Source organism: Callithrix jacchus, chromosome 15, assembly GCF_049354715.1.
Source record: "Callithrix jacchus isolate 240 chromosome 15, calJac240_pri, whole genome shotgun sequence".
Classification (NCBI taxonomy): Eukaryota; Metazoa; Chordata; class Mammalia; order Primates; family Cebidae; genus Callithrix; species Callithrix jacchus.
In genome coordinates, this window is record NC_133516.1 from 54,162,204 (window position 1) to 54,174,589 (window position 12,386).

The 12,386-nt window shown below is 41.3% G+C and overlaps 1 protein-coding gene across 4 annotated transcripts in view; it reads right to left on the minus strand.

Annotated features, from left to right (window-relative positions):
- Positions 1-4,324: 4,324 nt before the first annotated feature.
- Positions 4,325-12,386, minus strand: part of RYBP (RING1 and YY1 binding protein) — a 72,353-nt gene continuing 64,291 nt past the window's right edge. For 2 of the 4 annotated variants that reach the window (XM_035276106.3, XM_035276109.3), the window contains 3 exons: positions 8,932-9,108; positions 8,733-8,831; positions 4,325-8,330 (listed from right to left, as the gene is read on the minus strand). In XM_035276106.3, coding sequence (XP_035131997.1) covers positions 8,078-8,330; positions 8,733-8,831; positions 8,932-9,108 — 529 coding nt within the window. In that variant the 3' untranslated portion in view covers positions 4,325-8,077. Of the gene's footprint in view, positions 8,331-8,732; positions 8,832-8,931; positions 9,109-9,699; positions 9,747-11,709; positions 11,811-12,386 lie in introns of those variants that run through there. The other 2 variants (XM_035276108.3, XM_035276107.3) reach the window with 2 other exon arrangements.

A 12,386-nucleotide genomic window follows, 5' to 3' on the forward strand; every position in this document is an offset into this window, starting at 1 on the left:
CAGCCTGGCCAACATGGTAAAATCCCATCTCTACTAAATCCAAAAAATTAGCTGGGCGTGGTGGCACATGCCCGTAATCCCAGCTACTTGGGAGGCTGAGGCAGAAGAATCACTTGTACCCAGGAGGTGGAGGTTGCAGTGAGCTGAGATTGCACCACTGGATTCTAGCTTGGGCAACAAGAGCAAAACTCTGTCTTAAAAAAAAAAAAAAGGGGCCGGCACAGTAGCTCACACCTGTAATCCCAGCACTTTGGGAGGCCCAGCACTTTGGAAGGCCAAGGCAGGCAGATCACCTGAGGTCAGGAGTTCGAGACCAGCCTGAACAACATGGAGGAATCCTGTCTCTACTAAAAATACAAAATGAGCCAGGCATAGGGGTCCATGCCCATAATCCCAGCTACTTGGGAGGCTGAGGCAGGAGAATAACTTGAACCTAGGAGGTGGAGGTTGCAGTGAGCTGAGATCGAGCCATTGTACTCTAGCCCAGCAACAAGAGCAAAGCTCTGTCAAAAAACAACAACAACAAAAAGAAGTAATAAATAACTGTCAGAGGGCTGGGAACATAAACAAAGGTTGTAGAGTAGAATAGACTGTCATTCCCACCACTTCCACTCACATGTGTCTCATTTTCTGTTCGCTCAGTCTCATCTGGGCCTAAGCTCCCACTTGGGATTTATCAACCTCTCCAGAAGAGGGGAGAGCCCTGCCTCTGCTCAGCAGCCCACCAAAGCAGTCCCCAACTTGCCGGCCAGCACAGGCCACAGGTGACACCAAGACACGGTTAACGCATTAACAGCACTGGAGGCTGCTGACTGTTCCGAGATGAATGGAAGCCACTTCTCTCTTATTCACCTATTTGATTGCTGTCTTCCCATGTATTGTCAGGATGATTTCTACAAGCAGGAGTTCCTTGGAGCTTCACAGTATAATTTATTAGAGGTTCTTGCCTCTTGGGAATGCCTTGAATTCACACATTTTCTAGATTGCTACAATTCCAACCAATAAGATCACTCTACTGGAGACTTCTCCAAACGGGTACAAATTCCTTTTAATGCGAAGAGGCAATGAATACAATCTATAAATCTGCCGGGCTCCCAGACACCGAGCTCTCCTCCTTCTGGAGCTGCTGTGATGACTGCATTACTCCGCTGAAAAAATGATTATCATCTAGAATTCACTCCATGAGTGTGTCTGTGTCAGATCTAGGGGTTTGTAGCTCAAACCTCTCTGTGCAAGAAGGCTGTTGCATTTATGTACCAATTAAAAAAAAGCCATTCTCAAGAAGATATATGTGTGTATGCATATGTATATTTATAGGCAACCAGCAACTAACGCTTAGTAAGCTTCTGCTGTTTGATTACGGCAGGTACAGTGCATGTCCCTACTTCCCCCACCAACTTTCACCCTTTACCTTTTCAGTAAGAACAGGACAGTAAACTCATTTTTAAAAAATCAAATGTTTAATGATGAAAAGCCGTATTCATTATAACACCATAGATACAGGAACATCCAGCAGGTGTCAAAAATCCCACTGGCCTGTATTTACATGCAGGCTTTAACCAACTTCGCTCTTTGCTTTAGGACAGGAAAATTCATTAATTAAAACTTGAAAACACAATAAAACAATCACAAAACAAACTCTTCGTTTCTGGTGTTATCAGTGAAGCATCAGAATGAAAGTTCAGAAAAAAGCTTTGGCTCCCCATTATTAAAAACATGGTAACACACAACCCACCTCTGGGGGCACTGTGCCATGACTCCTTGGAGCAGAGAACACAGCAGGAGCACATACATTTCTAATCCCTATTTGAGAATTGAAGGAAATAGCCTAGTCAGTTGACTTGCCCAAGGTCACCCAGGCAGTCAGGGGTAAGAGTCTGGCCTAGTTCTGCTGTTTCTAGGAATCATATCCGTGTGGTGTTCTGCTCTGTTATTTGAGAGTCAGGGGTTAACAGAACCGGTGGGACAGCTTGGGCAGGTATGTTCCGGTCTGGCCTGTAGGATAAGACACCAGCAGGCCTTCAGGTCTGGGGTTCAGGGCTGCATTTAAAGTTACAGTGCTCAACACTGGTCTCCCTAAGAATCCTCTGGTCTGGCCCTATTTTGAACAGGAAGTTGAACTCTGAAGAGTTGGATGTTGGATATTTAATTTTCTTCTTTCCGGACTCCTCCAAGCCTCTCAGCTGACATTCTTGGATTCACATGATTCCACAATTGAAGTGTTGATTCAAAACTGCCTGCAGGGTTTCCCAGTTGTTTGAGGTGGGTTTCGTTTGGGAAGGACTGACACATGGGTTTCACCTCAGGAAGACATGCTAACGATGAGCTCTGATGAGGATTCTGAGTCTAGATTCAGCTGGAAAGAAGCGCTGTGACTGATTAGTGATGTCTGGAAAGAAGCGCTGTGACTGATTAGTGATGTCTGGCACAAGCTGGAGGTGGGTAGGGGAACAGTTGGGATCAGTGTCACTCACGGGCTTCTTTCAGTGGTTAGCAAACAGAATCTTCTCAGGAGTTTGGATTCTAACACAAAGATGGCTCTAACCTTCCTTGCTACGGTTTGAAGGGTTAGCAGTGGCCTTCCAGAACTGCTGGGAGATCTAGGTCAAGAGCGCCTGCATGAATGGGCCAGTTTCAGCCTGTGCTCTTCCCTCCACAAATTCTTCCCTGTTATTATAACCAGCACTGCACTGATGCACATTTGGGACTGTATCAATGCTTAGGGACTGGGTGCCTTACAGGGAGCCCCCACCCAGCCTTGTGGTTAATCGCTGCAGAGAGGCACTATCAGGCAGAACCTAACACCTGTGTATCTCCCTTCACTCCCCAGGCTTCCAGACATGTCCTAGGATCCCGTCTCAGAAAATCAGAGCCCTCCCTGCAGTATCTAGTTGTCTATTTCCATTGTATGTTCCTGACAGAAGCGCTGAAGACAGGCCGCCGGCTTCTTTCAGTGGTTAGCAAACAGAACCTTCTCAGGAGTTTGGATTCTAACACAAAGATGGCTCTAACCTTCCTTGCTACGGTTTGAAGTGTTAGCAGTGGCCTTCCAGAACTGCTGGGAGATCATGGGCATGATAGACCAAGGGCCTCCGGGACATCCCTCCCGTTCTTTCACTGCCCCAAGTGGAGTCTGGCTGGTTTCCATTTCCATGCTGCATTGCTATGAAATGAGAGCACAAGCCTGGGCGCTTGCTGGCTGAAGTCACCACTCTAGCCTTGATCAAGAAGAATTCAGCAAGAGCTGCTTCCATGATCCTGTCACACTCTATCCATGGGATTCTGGACAGTCGGTGTAATGTAACATTAGAATTTGGCTGAGGACTAGAGAAAAGCCTTTGGCCTCCCTTTCCTCACAACTGGAAAAGACAGGACCCTTCCTTGTGCTTCCCCTGTAAAGGCCAAGCACTTGCTTTGGCCCACACCTCATATGGGAGGCAGCTCCCATCCTCCTGCAAAGGATGGTACCAGTGCCACCAGCAGTGGTGGCCCCTCACAGCGAACTCCTCAGGCACAAAAGCAGGGGCATGAGGTTAACAGACTGCACATCTGTATTCAAAATGGCCTGTGGGAAACGTCAGAGGCCTCGTCCAATCCTTCCTTCAACCCTTCCAGATCATTCCCAAGCCTTCTGAGGAGCCAAACTTGAGTGATGGTACTAAAAAATGAGAACGAAGCAGAATGGAACTTGCTGTTTTCTTTTACCAGAACAGACCCATTTCTCAAGTCAACATCCTGCGCTATTTACACTCTCTTCCTTCCAGCGATAGTTCAGGTGCAGACCTAGGACAAAATAATCGGGGATAGATCCTGATGTGTTTTAACTAGTTTCTTAATTCTTTGGAATAGATTGTTAGGCCTCAGCAGCAGCAGGAGTCTCCCTAGCATGGGGCAGTAAGTGAGCTTCGCTTATGTGGCTTTTAGGTTTAATAACACACTTTGTTTACTTACATCTCTGAGACAGGGCTGACCTAACTGCAGTTGGCCAGAAGCACGGGTTGTCTTGAGAATTTTCCCTCCTCAATTAGCATTTGTAGCGTCATCTCCATCTTCTTTAATTCCATTTCCTTCCTTTAGGTCACTGCAACCTATCTCAAAGGTTACACTTAGGAGACAGTTCATTTTTTCCCAAATTTTGGTGATTCTTTTGCTCAATTATTTCTTCTTTTGCATCTTTGAGGCATGTACTTAGAACTACCACAGCTTCTCATAAACAAGTTCTAAAATACAAAGTAAGCTTCCTACTCACATTGGAAATATTCCACAGGTTAAAAATTATTCTAAAGGCTAAAACCTACACACACAAAAATAAAGATTTCCAATGTAAATTTTACTATTTTATTTGTGAAAAAACTACAAGCAGAATTCATAAATAGACATTTCTATTTAAAGCAGGAAAATGATAAAGTGGCTTCTAATAACATAGTCGTGCACATGCCAGTAACAGGAATATATTAACATCTTTTATTTGCTAGACAAAGAGCAGTGTCCAATATAAATTTCCCCCAAAACATTTAAGACCTGTGAATTTTTGACCAGTTCACAAAACCACCAACTGACACTTTAGCATGAAGAAAAAAACAAACCTAACAGACTGTCAGCTCTAAAGACATTACAGAGCAGAAACTTCCAAAAGCGTTATACAAGCTGTCTTTCTGGGCAAATGAAAAATATAGCTCGTATAATACATTAACAAAAATTCACAAGATTGTTTTGACATACTTAACAAGCATTCTCTATTTGTCTCCAACAAACAAAGCTAAGGAAATAATGTAACCATCTTTACACAGTAAATTAAGGTTACAAGTCATACACAAGAACAGAACTGCTTGCGCATTAAAAACTGTTCAGCTCCATTGTCATACTCTAAATGTTGGCTCTTAAACCATTTTCGGTTACATACAAGCAAAGGTTATTATATATTCAGCAATTAATAAATTTTCAATAATTTAAGATACGGCAGCTTAAAAAAGTAGACTGAGAATGGTCTTGATAAGGCAGGTGAAACATCTTAGTGGAACTAAACTCACAGAAGCTTCTGCCAATGTTTTTAAATATCCAGATTGAAACTGAAAGGTTTTGATTAGAATATTTTGTGGGTGTCAAGATGTCTAACTGCGTGACTCAAGCAGAGCAAGTCGGGTAAGCTCTGTGCGCGCACACACGCACGAGTGTGATTGCGTGGTATTAAAACAAATGGAAACTTGCAAGCATAACACTGTGCTTTTTGTTTATTTAACCTGCTTTCTGTGCCACTGAATACCAAGTACTTCTGGTCCTCTTAATATATATCTTTATAATCTACACTAGTGTTTTTACACGCTGCCTACTAATTGTAGGGCAAACTGCAGATGTGTAAGTTATAGGAATTCCATTTCCAGAATACATGCCTGAGGGATGTCATCCATTTCCAAAATTAAAAGTCTAAAGTACCTACTACCTCACTACCCCAACAGAATACCCCACAGCAGCTAAAGGGCTGGCCCTGTAATATCTGATTGCTTAGATAGCTCCCATTGTTAGCTGCAGTTTCTACAAAGATGGCAATTTCATGCCACTTGTTCTAAAGCAATCTTCCCCTTCCTTCACCCCTCCCTATTCTTTATCATGGAGGCAAAACTGAAAAACCAAAACATTGACATGAATGAATTAGCAGCCTATGAGTAGCTGGTTAATCAGCTTTTTCCACTAATCTATGGGGTCCAATCACTTTACATGAAACTAGTTTTTGAAAAAGTACACAGTGTGTCTGAAGAAAGTGCATATCAACACTTATTGGTTCAAAAAGCAGTGCAACCTACATGAGTTTGGTGGCATTTTTTAAAAAGTTAATTTAAAAAACATCAATTCCTTAAACCTCTGGAAAATAAATATGGCTGACTAATTTACCCTCCCTGAGACCCTTAATAAAAGGAATATTAAAACTTTAGAAGGAATGTCTTTGCAATATCCCACTAATATTAAAATGTGGATTTAAAATTCATAGTCAAATCACTATGTATTATATATTCTGATGCTTACAGAAAGCATCTGATTTCCTTTGGTTCATTAATAAATACTTTAAAAATGTATTTAAAAAGATAAGCGTAGCTTGTATCCCAGACACAAGCATTATTTTAAAAAGGGGGGAACATTGTCCATGCACTTGAGAATAGGACCACAGCAACAAATGGCACTGCTTTATCATCTAGACCTTTGAGAAAACAAATTATGGTACATTAGTGGCTATAGGATAGTTTGAATGTAAATGTGAAAGGAACCTTTCCTGTTGGCTACTCAATTCAAGCTGTTAATTTTTTTTATTTGTTGCCTCCACAGACAGAAATTACTTCTATTATTAAGCAAACCAGGTTTTTAACACCAAAATGTGGTGCTTCATTACAAATTGGGCTGCCCTCCTGTGAGTCCCTAAAGGAAGGTCAAATAAAGAGAGGTAACCTCAATTCTCATGCTTGAAATGTCTCTGAAGTACTACAAACTCTGTATCTAAAATGTAAAAGTCAAATAGAAGAGAGACCCCACATCCAAACAAAAGCAAAACAATTTTTTAAAAAATTATTTTAATAAGGACGAGGAGGTGGAACGTATTAGTGGTCGCTGATTTTTTTTTTTTTTTTTTTTTTTTGGCAAGACAGTAAAAAGAGTGAAGAGAATGAAATAGAAACAGTTTGTTCAAGTTATCATGTCCAGGAAGAAAAAAAAGATTACATGCTGCTGGCGGCCAAGTACGAGCTTTCCCTGCAATTCTGGCTGCAGGCGCGCAAGGCCTTCACCACTGGAGTTCCTACCACAGCAGGGGAATCGAGAAATGTCTCCAAACACTGAAAAGCTCCATGTCAGGACTGGACGTGTGGTTGATAACCTTTGTTCAGTAACACAAATCATAGGTTTTGAGAAGTAAAAACAAAGAATGCTCATGACTCAATCAGTAGAGTGAAGGTTTATGAGATGAAGGGAGATGAGGCAAACAAATTTTAACGACAAACACCACCACTGCAACGTCATGTAGAAAGCAGAAACTAGGGACTGCTTCCTGTATAGACCAAAAATACAGTTTATAGACTGTTTCAATCCTAAAACTAAGACAATTTCTAGATTTACCTCAGACATGAGTAGAGGTCTGGAAAATGGATGGACTTTGAGTTACAGAATACCATATTTTCATGAGTGCTTATGTAAGAACAGCAAATGATAACATGTAACCGTAATTTACATGAATACTTGGCATTCTGGAGCTAGTTTAGTTAGTTACGTTTGAATGATCAAAGCCCTCCCCAACTAACCACTTGTGATTTGTCAGTTATTCCATTGCAAATGCAGGCTATCTGGAGCAGTCTTTAAATTTGAGATCACATTGTTCAAAAAATATATATTTTTATATCGTCCAGTACTCTTTAGACAGATGAGAGACTCAAGTTCCCACATGGATTGGAACATACTTTATGTAAGACTGATTTTAATTAAATTTCAGCACTGTCATAGAAGAAACTGTCCCAGATCTGTAACTGTTCAATGTTGTATTCACTTCACAGTGTATCAAGCACCAGCGTTGCCATGGATTGGTTTCAAATAACCCTTTATATATAATTTTATATTTATATATATATAGTTATATCAAAACTGATAGTACATAGTATAACTGGAAGAAAGAACTAAACTTAAAAGGATATGCTGAAAGGATGGAGTCTGTGAACACAATAAATAAAAGTTCCCTCCCCCTCCCATCCCTCCCCCCCAACAAACAAAAACAAAAAACCAGTTGTAATGTACATGGAAAATTGTGCACAGCAGATTTTTTTTCTTTTTTATAAAAAGTAGATTCAGGAGCACATCCAATTATAAATGATTGTTAGGAAAATCATATAAAACAATGGAATACATAAAAGTGTCAAGAGTAATCGTCAGGGTGCGAAATTCCTTGGTGGCCAGATGCCCATGGCAAGCAGAAATTATCCTGGCAGCATCAATAAGAGGTCGATGTCCACAGAAGATTCTCCAGGGATGCAAGCAGCATGGGCAGGTGGAGGATTTGAATTTCATACCCTGATTCATAGTTTTCACAATTCCATGTGCAATTTCAGAAAGATTCATCATTGACTGCTGACATGTCGCCCTTTGGCGTGGAGGAACGGGAGGAGCCCTTGTCTGTGCTCTCTGACCCCGAGCTGCTCTGGTTCTGCTGTTCTGACCCTGCACTGGAGGTCACTGTGGATGACGATGTCGATGAGGAGCGAGTCTTTTCCTTAAAGTCTGTGATAATGACGGTGACGTTGCCCACAGTTACTGCCAACTGCTGTGCAGTGCTCCTGTCCACATTTTTCAGCCGGGGCCTAGAAGCAACACCACAGGGGAAGAGCCAATGAAATAAGTTATGGATCAAAACCAGCTTCTGGCAGAATGTCATCAATACACAATAGACTTCATGACACTGTGGCAACGAATCTGGACTGCCTACTGCACATGCCAAAGCCGACTACAAAGTGTGCTGCTCAGCTTTAGCAATAATCAAACAAGCACAGGTAGCAAAGCCTGGGACCACTGTAAAATTACTATTAATTTATCAGTCTCCTGTTTTGGCCACAGTATTTAAAAAGGGGAAAAGCCACCAACCCCACACCTAGCTCTTCACCTTCTTAGCCTACAAATGCAAGGCACAAAACCATCCTGGGTTCATGATTATGATTAAATAAATCAGAGCGGTAATTTAGTATGTCATTCTAGTTTCCGAGTACCTTGAGGTGTGATTCGTTTCGCTGGTCTTTGTTGTAGCATTTGCAGACTGTATGCTGTTTGCTTCACTAGGAGGATCTTTAAGAATGTCAGACTTTGGTCTACATGAGGAGATGCAAAAACCAAACAAACAGGCAGTTAGAAGATATCTGGAATTCACCTGCAAAGTAATATCCTGTACTTAGTTAACCAGAAACTTACTTTGTCTTCTTGTTGGTATTTTTCTTGGTAACACTAGGACTAATTTCCTTGTCTTTCTCGGGTTTCTCTTTGTCCTGCTTTTCAACTTTCTCCTTCTTCTCCTTTTTAGGAGGTGGTGGGGTGGCGTACTGTTGTGCCACTTGTTGTGCCACCAGCTGAGAATTGATCCGAGGTTTTCTAAAATGTTCAAAAATATATAAATATCACTATTTGCTTTATAAATTTTTAAAAATATTTTTATCTGATCTCAATTCCTTAGGTATTTTATTACTGATATCTGCCAACTCAAAACGCAATTATATAGTACATGTTACGTCTACATTATTTTGTATGGATTATTTAGTAAGGATACTAAACTTTTCCTTTTTCAAAGGAAATGATCCACTCCCATGTGAGAACACTAACATGCACATCCCTGTGCTGTAAAATAGTCTTTGAGCCAATAAAACATGACAAGTGTTTCTAAGAGTGCTGAGAACACGACTTCTTTCAAGCCATCAAGATTATACTGACTGACAGCTTTCAAATACTCCTGCTGCAGAGGGTTAATCTCATTTTATTAAATGGACACTGGTAATCCCTTGAAAAGAGAATAAAATTATAAGTGTGACATTCACTCCTCAATCTAATTATTCCAACTTGTTCTGCTCCCCCTGCAGCTCTGTGATTGGCACAGACAACACATATAGAGCAATAAACCTAACTGTGGTTCATATTAGCTCCCAAGGGAGTGAAGACTGAAAGTCACTGTAAAAAAAAAAAACTTACACAAGTGACACATTCACTGTGCCATAAACCATTATGTCTGTGCCAATCTCCAACTGACACTGGCTTTTAGCACTATTGTTCACAAATTCTAAGTGGTGCCAAACACTTTCACAATGTATGACCATTCACAGCCCTAAAAGAGAAAGGGAGAAACGAATGCCTATGCTTTATTTCTACATAATATTAATTCTCCAAGACATTCTCATCTAGACAGACATTTACAATATAATAAACTCTCCAAGTTTAAGATGGAAAACAAATATACAAATGGTTCATTAACAAAGTAAAACAACTGGCTGCCAGAATGTAAGAGACCCCTCTTTAGATCTGACAGCTCCCTCTCCAGTTCCCCAGGATGGAGAAACAGACTGGAGAAAAATAACTGGACAGACCAAGTATGACTCATCAATGGGAGTGTCAGTGGTGAAGAATTAGAAAACAAAAATTGAAAAACAAAACCCAAAACAAAGCTGCTGCATTCTTACCTAATGCTTTTTTTTTTTTTGAGATGGAGTCTCACTGTGTTGCCCAGGCTGGAGTGCAGTGGAATGATCTCGGCTCACTACAACCTCCACACCTTCCAGGTTTGAGCAATTCTTCTGACTCAGTCCCCCAAGTAGCTTGGCTGGATTACAGGTGCCTGTCACCATGCCTGGCTAATTTTTCTACTTTTAGTAAAGACAGGGTTTCACCATGTTGGCCAGGCTGATCTTGAACTCCCGATCCACCTGCCTAGGCCTCCCAAAGTGCTGATAATACAGGCGTGAGCCACCACACCCAGCAAATGTTGCTATTCTTTACCAGGAAACAAAATGGCTCCCTAAGCTAAGTGTGGTTACTGGAGCACCTCTTGGGCAGTGGATGTAATATAGCTGACAGGGGATGCAGGAGAGGTGGGGACAGATCCTTATGCCATGACAGTATCACAGTTAACCTGCGCATTGAAGGAACTGGGTATATTCTGAGTGTTTCAGTACTGGTTGTGGCTTTGCAAGGAAACCTTGCAAAAAACATGCAAGCTCAGAGCAAGTCAGCCATTGGCCTCTAGTAATACAAGCTTTGTCATGAGATGATATATCACAAAACTTTGTAATACCTGAGCCTGGATCACAAGTAACAAGGGATTTGAACACATGTGAAAGCACCCTGGAGAAGGGGCATGTACTTACTCTAAGCCCCTCTCCCCTAAGAAACACACAGGACCCCCTAGGTGAAAGGTGACTTTCCCTTTTACACAAGATTCTAATAGCAGCAGCAGCTATTCTAATATATTTTACTCCTTTTAAAGAGGAAGTATGACTGTGTTAATACTTCAGAAGATAAGGACCGCTACGAAACACTGCACATGTACTCACTGAGGACACAGATCAGCTGTCTACAGGGATTATCAAACAGTTCCAATTAGAGCTAAAATAAACCACCATACATTAACAAATATTCAGATGTTTAAAAAAAAAAACGCCAGAGTTAATAATATAAATAAACTATTCAAATTTTATGAGAACCTACACCTTAATGAAAAATTTCAATTCAGCCAATATGGTACTTTACACCAAAGAAATCTGAAAGAACAAGAGAGGATACCTGAATACCAATTAAGAGTATCCTAAACACAGAGAGAATCAAAGGTAAACCAAGTGCTTGGCCCCAGAGAAACCTCAGCCTAATCACCAGGTCCACTCAATCTGAGATGGAGGAGTCTGCCCTACTCCAAGACAACCTGTAAGTTATCACTTATCAACTGTGTACTATTCCATGGCAAAGACCACATCTCAATCATTTTTGTCAGTATGGCATTAAGCAGTTAGGTAACTCAATAAAATTATCTACTAGGTGAATAAATGAACACTGCAGAGAAACATAAAGTAGGCTTCAAACTGAGAAGAGGGCCCAAGCTTTGGAGATGGAGGTCGCTGGTGACTTTTAGGAAAGCAAGCTACATGCCATCAGGGTGGCAAGAATTAAGAGCCTGAAGGTTGTCAGAGGAAGAACACAGGAACTCTTCCTTACCTCAGAACTGTGGTGCTGAGGGAAGAGATTGCTCCACTCATTACCCAAGGGGGTTAGCAAACTGAGGAGGATTTCTAGAGGAAACAGGGTCTTGGATGACGCTGTACAATCAAAGAGAGAGAAAGACAGAGGGCAGGCAAGAGAGAGGGGTTAAAAATCACTGGTCAAGGAGAGAGAGAGAGAAAACAACCTATCAAAAGCCCTGGGGAAAGGAATGGGGACACTTTCTACTGAGACATGAGAGGGATACTAGGTAAAGATAAAGGGACATTTTTACTAGAAGGATGACAATCTGAGGAAGTTCTCTCAGTTGGCCTCTCCATTCCCGAGGAAGTAGGCAATATGGCAGAGGTAGTGTAGGTAGGGGTTGTGAGCAGAATTTGGAAATGAGAAATCAAAAGAGTTTAAACAAACCATGGAGATCGAAAGCCTGGTTTGGTGAGTTGCAGGCACTAACAGTACAGGAGAACATACAGACAAGGATATTTACTTGCATCTCACAAATTACTCTTGATGGCATGAATATAGTATGCCTAAAAGAAGCAGATCTCCAGTACCGAGAGATCATGCTTATCCAAAATGGCTTATTCACTAAAACACGGCCCACCTGCCACAACTATTTATTAGCATAGTGTAGACAACAGGTAAGGTTGGTTCTGCCACTGACATCATTCAAC